At 32.1% G+C, this 12,011-nt stretch overlaps 1 protein-coding gene across 1 annotated transcript; it reads left to right on the top strand.

Moving 5' to 3' along the window:
- Window positions 1-5,155: 5,155 nt before the first annotated feature.
- LOC128171661 (uncharacterized) lies at window positions 5,156-9,913 on the top strand. The gene is made up of 5 exons (XM_052837440.1): window positions 5,156-5,479; window positions 5,812-5,902; window positions 7,390-7,569; window positions 8,222-8,395; window positions 9,249-9,913. The coding sequence occupies exons 1-5, from the start codon at window positions 5,156-5,158 to the stop codon at window positions 9,479-9,481; spliced, it is 1,002 nt and encodes a 333-aa protein (XP_052693400.1). The 3' UTR covers window positions 9,482-9,913.
- The last annotated feature ends 2,098 nt before the right edge of the window (window positions 9,914-12,011 follow it).

Below are 12,011 nucleotides of genomic sequence, written 5' to 3'. Positions count from 1 at the left end.
CTATTGATTTCTTTATTTTGGCCTATGTACCTATTAACAGGAGATTTGATTGGCTAGCAAGATTAATGTTAATTTCCGTACACCCGACTTGAACCGGCCGTAAACAAAGTGTCGTCACAATGCATTTTTAAATGCATAAATAGCATGTCTTGAAAGTGCACTACCCCGTTGATTGTACATAGGAAACATATCCATTAGGTTAAGTAAGGAAATAAATTCGTTATTCAGCTCCATTCAAGGGTTTGCGAGAATTTATCGATTTCATACAGCCCTCGGCCTTCGGTCATAAGGTGTATGGAACACAGCCCGGGGTAAATCCCCTTAAACCCTTGATTGAATCTGGATAACTAACACTGTATTCAGAGGACCGATATGTTGTTTTATACTCAAAACATATTCATGGGGGTTCTGATTTCTTGTTACGTTGAACAGGTCTTCTCGGAAAGTCCTCTACTTTGATAAAACACTGTTATTATGCATACTTTTTTTAAAGTGAGATCTATTTTTCAAAAAAAGGCGAAAGAACGACAAAAAACTTGTTTTGTGATTATACTGTTCATACACGGACATAGTCATTCATACTGAACAAATCCATTAATTTACCTCTTTTTGCCATCAACTTAATAGATTTCTTTATCATAATTATGTGAATGTGTACTAAATGAACTGTATATCTATCTGTTTGTTGATGTAATAAAGGTATCAAAAAACACCCCCCCCCCAAAAAAAAAACCAAAAAAAAAAAACAAACCAAAAACAAAACAAAATGGGGGAAAAATAATAATGAAATAAAGGCGGTGTCACAGAAAGGGTGTATGGTTCTTAATTTACAATATAACAACACAGAAAAATGTTTTACCTTTTGTCGGCAATTATATGTAAACTTCACCAAAGTCACCAAAATAAAGCAATGAGTGGCGTTTTAAAAGCCGTCAATGTGGTTATTGATAAAGGAAAACTTCCCTATGAATTAAAGGAAGTTAGACCAAGGTCATGTCGTTTAATAGCGAAATAAAATCAATAATCTCGGTTGTGTTACCTGAATGTATAAGGACAGTTTAGGGTCATTTGATATATGAATGGTGCTATAATTGAAAAAAGAAAACGTAATATAACGAGGAAACATTTACATGTATTAGGTAAATAATTTCCCGTTTAACATTGTGTGTATTGTGTTTACATTAAAAGTTCTTCCTTACAATGATCCATTTATCAACTTTAGAAAACAGTTTAGTTTAGTGTAATAACTGATAGGCAAGGATAGCAGATAAAGCAAATTCTCAGAAAAAATGAATATGGTGACTGTATAAACGGCGAAATACGAAGTCACAGATTGAGGGGTGGGTAGGATGTTAAGTAATAAGACTGACATAACAAACACAAGTGCGGCAGGTTACTCAACATTATTGAGATAGTAGAGTATTAAAGACATTTGTGTATTCTGCATGTGCCATACGTTTTCGAACTTGGGTATCAAATTAATAGAAAAAAAGACGAGTGGTACGGAAATGGTGAAAACGACTTGGACAAATTAAAAGATCTAGGTACACAAATTACTGCTTAAATGATGAGTAATGTAGAAAAGGGCTTTTTGCATGCTATCATTTATGTTTTTAATGAGAGAATCAACACAGGCCAAATATTTTGAAGTTGACAAATAATTATTCTTTTGTTGTTCGTTGATCAAAAACATTCATTTTTTACAAATTGAAATTATTCTCCATCAGTACGAAAACTTGTTTGTCCCAATAAATCAGTCCTTTAATATGTATGATATTTTGTTGACGTGCTTGTCTCTTGGATGTCTGTTTCAAATGATTATTGATGAGAGCTCCTCATAGACTTGAAGTGATCTGTATCACATCACATTAATCAGTCATATCAGCGGTACTGGAAATGACGAAATTTAAGATCACAGGAAAAGTTTAGAGAACAAGTTATCCTCAAACAATCAATACATTTTCTCAGGAGGTTTTGAATTATTTATTAGATAAAACCGAAATATGAGATTTTTGTTTTAATTTGTGCGTCAATTTTGAATTTATTTGAGCTTTTGGCCTGATATTTTTAATTTGTCATTTATTTATAATGCAGAACTCTTTTCACAGTGAATAATCAAATCTCCCGGTCAATTTTCATGGATTAAGAAATTTATTAAGATTGTAATTAATATTGGTTTGTTTAAAACTTTGTTCTTGATGTAGATACTAAAAAAATAACAGCACGATTGAGCCGGAGGCTAGTGCACTATGTATCAAATCCTGACTACTATTAGGGCATAGTACATGTACAACACAACACTATTGTTATCATTATGCCGACTGTTGAATAGCTATGACGTTTGAGTGTTGACTGGTCATTAAAAATAACCACTGGAAAACCAAGCGTTTTATTTTTTTTTTTTTTTTTGAAATTCATCAATTTATTTGATTGTCTATTTAATCAACAAGTTGTTGTACAATAAAAAGTCAAAACTCGAAATGTTAAGCTGACGAAATCTAATTGAATTTTTTTCTTCTGCATTCTTTATCAAGCGTCATTTAAAAAAAGCGTTTTTGTGATTATCATGTAGAATTTCTTTGAAAAATGTTCATTCAATTTGTTCATAAGTTTATCAGAAACTTTAACCTTAAAATTACCGTCAATAATGTGCTTTTGGAAAGATTAATAATTTTAATTGCTTGATGTCAATCGTGTATATATCTAAGTTTTATATATATCAATACCGTCATTTTGTATTATCTAATAATAAAGCGTAGCGGTAACGCTGGAATGATTTTAGCGTCGTGAGTTCGAATCCCGCTGTCGGCCCTTGTTAGATTTTCGTTGAAAACATTTGACGTGCTCTATTTCGGCATAGTATGCTTACGCTATACTTACGCTATATAAATCTTTTTTATACTATGCGATAATAATGAGTATTGAATATGTACCGACAAACTGACAGGAGACATAATATTATACATTATTATTAATTTATTATATTATTGTTCGCTTTATTGTGATGTCATTTATCATGAAATATTTACACCCAAAGTCTTTGTATGTGATAACGTTAACACTATGCAAATCAAATTTGTAAGTAGAGTTCAATACAGCTCTTACATGACGAAATTGACGCACAGCTGAGGAAAAATCGGGGTTTGCATAATTTTACGAAGCCCCCCCCCCCCCCCCAAAAAAAAAAAAAACAAACAAACAAAAAAACAAAAACAAAAACAAAAACAAAAAAAAAAACTAAAAAAAAAATGTGGAAACGTCAATAATTTTACTATCTGATAGAGATATACCGAAAATAATATAAATACTAAATGATATCCGGTGCAAACACAGGAATAAACACTACTAATTCACATTAATGTATGCCTGAAATGTATGCTGGAAATTATATAATTGTACATTAATATGTACAATATGCAATATGCTTAATATGTTGAACCAAGTTTTTTTCTTCATTCGGTGAGAACTGTGTCCGAAATTTTTCTTAAAATTAATAAAAGCGTCATAATTTGTAAAGGAGTGGACAGTGATGAAAATCTCAACAAAAATTGGTTACAGATATATGTAAATGGCCTTAATTTTTGTTGTTGCAGGTGACTGGAAAAAAGTTACAAACTCTTATTTTATTTTAAATCAGAGAGGGAGTGTATAGTGCGTCTTATCTCATTTCAAAATGTTGTTCTGTGGGCAGTTTTCACTGTAATCTTTATCACTGAATATCAGTTAAAAGACTGTCAACTAACACCCTCCCCCTACTCCCTTCAAATTTAACCTCCAAATTTTATGCATACATCATTCATTTATATACAGTTGTTACAAGTACACGTACACTAAAATTTGTTCATGGTTCGCAAATTGATGTACAAAGTTTACTACCAATCTGACGTGGTACATGTGTGTAATTTTGGAAATTGTACGCATATTTATATACATTTTCAACCAAAGTTATTATCCTAAAAATACCAATATATCTGCCCAATGATTAACTCGCCCTAAACTTCCCGGGTTTGGAGGGGACCCATTCCGTAAAGACATTTCCATCAAAACTAAAATCACATCTGTTTGGTCCATTTTATTTAATAACTTTCTGCATTAACCAGAAATGTCCGATCAAAGATATGTATCCGCATTGCTTGATAAATTTGTCATACCCCGTCCGCCATGACGTTAATCTGTCAACCTGCGTTTTCGACTACCACGTTCTGTAAAGTTCTATCCATGAAAACAATAATGGCGCATTTAAGAAATGAGTTGGCATATAGTATTTTTTTATTTTTTGCAAATTTTTCAAATCACAATTTCTATGGATACCCTAAAAAATTTCCCTGGAAATATGTTTACGCTTTACGTAATCATTCAATATTATTTTATTGCAAGTTTTTATTTTGATGTAAACTCTCCGCAAAAACGTGTCCAACACCTTATTGTCTTTTTTTTACTATTCTGGGCTGGTTTATCGAAAATAAACGTTAGTTTTTAATTCAGTTAAGAATAATTACTTACTAGGTTAAATTCTGGTAAAGCGTACGGTCACCAACTCACACGGTTTGAAATACAAAAAATGTCAGCAGTTACTCTGCAAAAACATTTTATAGTTTATTGGGAAATGTACATGTAACTCAAATATTGACTACCAAGTTTAGGGTTAGAAAATGTAAATTAAGCTTTCTAAACATTTAATGAAAAAAAAAACAAAATGTGAAAATGACAATGCCTTTATAAACACTTAAGACGTGATAATTTGATATTTTAATTTAATTTTTTTTAATTTTAAAAGACTATTGTCTATTGTCTTACTAATATACACATTGTATTTTTGCTCCACATAACCATCGCTTCAGTTTTATATTTTGTTTTTGAATTGAAGTAAGGGCATGATTAATATTTCAACACATACATGTTACAAACACAAATGGTGTCCCGAGAGTGTCTCATAAATGACCATAAAGAAATGATGCAAAAATATAAGCAGTTTTAATTCACTTTCATCGTGTCATATTAACGCATACAAAACTGCTTCATGAATAACAAAACAGTTATTGGAAAACGATGTTTTGAAATATTTTTGGAATTTTTTTTTTTATTTTGCATTTTGTTATAAAACGACGGAGTAATAGGGACTAGTGTTATTGTCGATGAAACTGCATATCAAGTCATGACACTATATTTTGTTCGATCCTGGGTCTTGCGACTGTTTTTGTTTTTCTTCCTCGCCCTTTTTTGTAAGACGGATCTGAAACATGGCTACTCAATGCTACAATATGGTCACAAACTTGAGAGAAGGATGATAACGTCGTATGATAAATACAGTATTCTGCATTGTGTGGAAGATTGTTTGAGAACAACACGATGTCGGTCCGTCAACTACCACCAGGGAGCCCACTTCTGTCAGACCAACTTTGAAGACAGGACAACTGTACCTGATCTGTATATGAAGAAGTCTGGCTGGATATACAGTGATATAGAAGACTGGGACAAGGTTAGCTTTAAATTGTAATTAATTTAAAATTTTAAATTGCGCTTTTCAAGGGAATCTTTAGGGGCAAATATATCCTATATGACTGGGTATATCTTGAAATTTACTTGGAACAATGAATTGAATTGGCATGCATATGTAATAAAAAATGTTTTTAAGCACAACCATTTCGAACTGTGTAAGATATAAAGCAAAGGAGAGATAAAGCGCAACACTTTTGGAGAGTAGTGTGGTATCATTATTGACACGTTGTTTGGTTGATCTGTCAATGATACAGTTTTTGTAGTGTCAATAAATTAACTCTAATCTTTTAAAGTATTTGATATCATTTACAGGGTATTGCTGGAGCCTGTTCTGTGTCAAATTGTTCCCTCAATGAAAAGTGCATCTCTCAACCTTTTGGACAGTATACATGCGTCCTGTCAGGTTTGACCCATTTTTTACATTCTATCTCAGTTTTCTTGATGTTAAATCTTTACCGCTAATGGGATAGTCTTAAACGAGATTTTGACAATATTTTAAATATTTTCCATTGAACAGAAAATAAATAATTTCTAGATCGTCGAGGCCATTTTTGGATTACATATTACATCCTAAATAAGACGACCTTTGCATAGATATAAACGAAAATGTTTAAACTTTTTAAGAGAAATGATATTGATGGGTTTTTTTCTACGAAATATGAGTTTTTGACAAAATTCGTTGTACAATTTTGAGGAGGATCTGATGAGTGATATGTTAATCACCCAGCCTCCTTAACACAAGTCAATTGTTTATATTTGATGATTAAGATTTAAAGACACATTTAAATTCAGACATCGTAGAAATGTGATGGTAAAAAGTATCAATAATTACTAGTAGTCTAATAACATGAATGAGGGATTCAATGCTATAATTACTTGCGTTATAAAATAACATGTTTACCATTTGCTTCTGTTAAAGAAATTGGTCCAGGATTTTTAATGTAATTCATTTTAAGGATACAAGATTTCCGATGCATAATGCACCAAATCATTTCACACATTCTCGCTGTATTATTTTATTTCAACTTTAATGATATATGTGCATGTACTATTTTCTTGATTTGAAAACAAGTGTAACAGTAATGGTGAAAGAAATAGAATACAGATTAGTGTTGCATGCATGTTGTACCTTAACATTTTGAACTCATAGGATTCTGAGTTTCAAATTTATTTGACGCTGATACGTGTTGGCACATATCAACAAGTACTATGTTTGCAATTTATGGTTATTTGTATGTGAGCCTACTGAAGTTAGCAACCACATAAGGGTATTATGTTTAATACAAAGAATGAGTGAATTTAAAAACAATGTTTAAAATGCGAGCTAAGGTGGAATAACACACTTGGAAAAGGTCACTCAAATTAACAGGAAAGTTTTTGATAATGAAAGTTATGATGATACATAAACTGTACAAATGTCAAATAAGCGAGAAATTTGGGGATAAAAAATGAATATCTAAAATAATTTTTCCAGTAAGTAACAACAAAGGCCTCTGCGGGATTCAAACTCGGAGTGTACGGATCACAAGACCGACACTGTATCCACTCGGCTATGAATAGAGTTACATGTTTCGGTGTATAAAATCCTTTTAATAATACGAAATGACGATTTGATCAGCGGTCAGCCATTTTGTGAAGATGTGTTATTCCACCTTAAAGAACAATCACATGAAAAGAACTTTAGATATAAGCTTTAGATATAGCACATTCTCACACGAGTAGCAGCATGACAAAGAGATATAAGATTTTTTTTTCAAATGTATGTACAACAAATTGTATGTTTTCTGTTCTCAATCTGGGGACAATGTCGAAGTTACATTATAGCTGATGTGTCTCTATTATTCTAGATTGCTGTTACATTCTAGATAATGTGTGTCTGGTTTTTTTTAGATTGTGGAATTCCAAGTAACGAAGGTTTCTCAATGGAAGATATACAAGAATGGGATGCCATAGGAATAGCAAGAGGAATTCATATCAGATGCGCTCTCGGCTTCAACCAACAAGGGTCTGAGTTCTTTGTGTGTAGATCCAACGGATCTTGGAGGATGGATTTAAACTGCACCTTAAAAAGTATGGCAAACTTTTTTTTTTAAATTAGATTGATTTTGTTGGAATATTTCCCATTCATGTTGCAATAGCAAAAAGTAATTGGAATTTTAAAAAAATAATTCATTAAAATGTCAAATTTAATTTAATAGCATGTTCTTAATTAATTAGTTCGAGACTTCTAATTATTCAAAAGAATTCATAGAAGCAAAGGCGTTGATTTATTTAAAATGCAAGCTACTAAATTTTTTAATAGGCGAATAAAGTCCGATTTAGAAAAGTTTGATTTTTTTTTCTACAAAATTATACTAATTTTGCCTAATATTCATGCAGGCACGTATGGTCTGTAGTATCTTTTTGAGAGTAGGGTAGGGGAAAGACTCATAATAAAAAAGGCAACTTTGCAAATCATGACATTTTTAAGTCAGTCTCGACAGAAGACCCACTTTAACATTGAATGAATTGTTATCTTACTGTTTTCCACTTACATTTTATATGCTCCCAAAAAGTGAGGAATGGAGGGAGGGGAACTTTATAAAACTTCGACTTTCTTAAATATGAATTTGAGAAAAAGGTTTCCTGTGAGAAAAGGTTGGTGGTAGAGCCAGGCCAAACCCCTTTGATGTTTTATTGACCCACTAATGGAAAAATTTTCTACTTTTTTTAATACTTGTAGCATGTCCAGTTGGGTACAAGGAAGCGGCGTCAAATGTCACCAAAACTTGTCTGCGATTTGTTGACACGCCTACATATTATCCTAACGCAACTCTCGACTGCCAAGAGGATGATGGGAATTTGATTAAGCTAGACACCGAACCATTGAAGAATATCTTCTTGAAATTTATCGATGGTATGTCATATTTTTGAAGCCAATTATCATAATTAATTTGAAGGTTTTTCTACACGGTTGGTTTGAATGTCAAAATATACTAACGTAAACAGTCTCTCAAGTGTCACAATTAACATTAAACAAAAATCAATTTCTTTATACATAATGTACATCGTACTTTGCTTCTACATATTCAATATCGGTAAAAAGGGAGAAAATATGTGAATGCAAGAAATCAATCAATAAAATTTAACGAAAAGCTAGTTGTAGAAAAGAAAAGTTTAATAAAACTAAGAAATCAGTGCAAATAAAAGCTTGAAAAAAGTATTGTTTTATTCGAATATCAAAGGAGTGTACCGATTGGTTATATATTAGGCATAAATGAAGCGGTTAAATGTTAAATGCATAAATTTACATTTTCCAGTGTCTTTGCGTGTGATAACACTGCGTATCGATTTTGCACTATATAACCCATAATACAAATGACGCCAAATTGAGGCGCCAGCGGGGTTTGTTTATTTATATCTAAATATTTAATCGTACGATGGCTTAAAATTATATAGATATAAGTAATAAGGAATTATTCTTTAAATATTATGAAGTGATCAAATCAATCATAAAGCCCTTTGGGCTTTATTGGATTTGATTAAGCCCCGACCGAAATTTTCACCTCATAATACTCAAAGAATGATTCCTTATATACTTGAACAATGTTGTCGCACTAGTTTTAAAAAATAATAATGAATGTTTTAATAATTGACAACGAGAGCTTAATATGTTGATTTTTACCATAACCTAAATGTCAATTCAATATCATAATTAGGTGTGCAAGTCAAATTTGTCAAATTTTCTGTTCTTTTCATATCTTAAATAGGTTACATTGATAAGACTACAAATAACAACATATGGATTCAGGCTGAAGAAGACGGTGAAGGTATTTGGAGATTTCATGATGGTTCAACTCTGCCGGACTTCCTGAAAAGAGATATGAACGAAACAAATGATCGTGGCGAAATTTATCTAAGATATGTTATTGACAAACAGCAGTTCTGGGACATATACGCAAATATACTTTTTAGTTACATATGTGAATATAGAATTTACTGATTTATAGAAATATAAATGTGGCAAGCTTCGAATTATAAGCAAGATACAGAGATTTGCTCACAATTCTATGTACATGTATGTACACATATCTTAAAAACTAAAGATTAAAAAAGTTAAAAAATTGTCAATATTAATTAAGAAAATTTTCAAAGTCTGTTCTTCCCGAAACCAACGTTAACAATTTATTGTATTGTAAACTTAACCTTTTTTCGTCATTATTACGCTTACTGTACATGTGATCATTGACTGTGCTTGTGTACATTTGTATAAACTGATTTTGAACCTCAAATACCAGTGAACTGGTCTTGAGTGAAAAAAAAATTGGAAATCTTAGGCCATTCTATTTTTCCATTTTAAATGCTGAATAGGAAATACCAAGTTAAAAATCTTAAGCTGAATGTTATAAATTCATGTGAACAAAATATGACTCAAACCTAGGCGATGTTAAATACTTGTACAAACAAAATAAAAGAATGATATTTTGTATATACCTACTCTATAGGGCCCCCTCTTTAAACAATAAATAATGTAAAATCTACATCAATTTTTGTAGTATTTCAGACACCAGTATATAAAAACGACATCTTTAAACCAGTTTCCATAGTTCTGACACATTTATGTTGCAGGGATAAAGTAATTATCGCTATTCCTAAGAAAATATCACAGCGGAAAATTATCCTGGATTGTACGCGTAAATAACAGGCATTTAATTAAATACAATTTTTGAATGTTTTTAATTTGAGGAATTGAGCACATTGAGGTTCAATTTTCTACTTCACATCTATACATGTAGGATTTTTTAAGTAAAAAACAATAACTGTTATATTTTTTTTAAAATACAATAACTAGTAAGTAGTTGATGAAAAAAATGTACCTATATGCTCTCATATATTTTGATCGCTTTACAAAGTGTGGGGGGGGGGGGGGGCAGAACGAAAATATAGGGAATTGGAAGTCAACAGCTTAACAGTGTAGCCCTATCAAATGTTTAGTTTTATATCTTGCGTAGGATGTTCTTATTCTGGTAAAAAATAGTATTTCATGAAGGTACAATGTCAAAGATTACGTGTATGCAAAAATAAGTGTAAAATTCGAATACTTTACAATATTTATTTTTTTGTTATTCTACCGAGGGACCATATGGCACACTATCTTTTGAACGCCCGTTGTTGTTCAGGTGAGCGATGTGGCCCCATGGGCCTCTTGTTTGTAAGACGGATCTGAAACATGGCTACTCAATGCTACAATATGGTCACAAACTGGTGAGAAGGATGATAACGTCCTATGATAAATAATACAGTATTCTGGATTGTGTGGAGGATTGTCTGAGAACAACACGATGTCGGTCCGTCAACTACCACCAGGGAGCCCACTTCTGTCAGACCAACTTGGAAGACAGGACAACTATGCCTGATCTCTTTATAGAAAAGTCTGGCTGGATATACAGCGATATAGAAGACTGGGACAAGGTTAGCTTTAAATTATAATTGATGTGATCTTAACTTACACTTTCACACATCAAAATCACCGAAAAACAGAACATCCCAATGACAGCAACTGTAGATTTTACACCATCCATGCTCTAAAGTCGTTGGATCGAAAACAAACTGAAGGTGGAAAAACTATTAATGACGTGTGTTTTGATATTTTGTAGATTCTTTAAAACTAGGGCAAATGTGATAAGCTATAAAAAAAGCTATAATAAACGCGGTTCTAATTTCTGATCTCTAATACGTTTAGGATCATGCAAGCATATTACCTGTGTGCATTCGTTGCACAGATTGTGTTTTCAGAATAATTAAGAGATGTTCATTTCTTTACGTGGTCTCACAGTTTGCGTTTTAAATCCTCTGCTTGATTTTTTTAAGGATATCAATGCATTGTATGTTTCCTTCTCGTAAAGCATGAATTAATTACTTGATAAAGATATCACCGCTACATACTAATTACGCTGAAAAGTCTAAACAAAGGAAAGATGATGGAATCTCAGGTGTAGCGACTAGAGAGGAATTGTGGCGTATTGTGGGGCTCAATATGACAATAAACAAAATTAAATCCTCTATAAAATGGTAACAATTTAATATCGTATCTTTCAATTGCTGAAAAATATTTTCATTTTAAGTAATAAGGAATCGTTCTTTAAACATAATTAGTTGTATAATGAAATGCTTTAGATCAATTTTTAAAAAGCTTTTATGCTTAGTATCCCTGGAGAAGTAACATGAATCATGTAACTTTATGCAGAAATTCAATGGTTGATTTAACATAAGATCTTTTCCCGGTATGGTGCTTTTGTTGCTAATGCAATATTTATGACCCCTATTTATAAGGAAGGGCATATTGTTTGGCTGCTGTCCGTCTGTCTGTCGGTATGTCGGTCGGTCGGTCGGTCGGTCTACCAACTGTTTCTGTTCATTTTCTTCGCAGATGAACATATTGAAATGAAAGGTTTATCATGATAATATCTAATGGAAACGTAATGATCATTGCACTACCGTTCACATCAACTCGTAACTCTTTGTCTTTTTTC

The sequence above is a fragment of the Crassostrea angulata genome, chromosome 2 (genome assembly GCF_025612915.1).
Source record: "Crassostrea angulata isolate pt1a10 chromosome 2, ASM2561291v2, whole genome shotgun sequence".
Lineage (NCBI taxonomy): Eukaryota > Metazoa > Mollusca > Bivalvia > Ostreida > Ostreidae > Magallana > Magallana angulata.
This window is presented reverse-complemented; position numbering and strand designations above follow the sequence as displayed.

What these genes read in the sequence shown, in the direction of transcription:
- LOC128171661 (XM_052837440.1), top strand. Translation starts at nt 5,156, where the DNA reads ATGACACTATATTTTGTTCGATCCTGGGTCTTGCGACTGTTTTTGTTT. An exon ending in ATATAGAAGACTGGGACAAG is followed by an intron (nt 5,480 to 5,811) that starts GTTAGCTTTAAA and finishes TATCATTTACAG; the next exon opens with GGTATTGCTGGAGCCTGTTC. An exon ending in TTTAAACTGCACCTTAAAAA is followed by an intron (nt 7,570 to 8,221) that starts GTATGGCAAACT and finishes TAATACTTGTAG; the next exon opens with CATGTCCAGTTGGGTACAAG.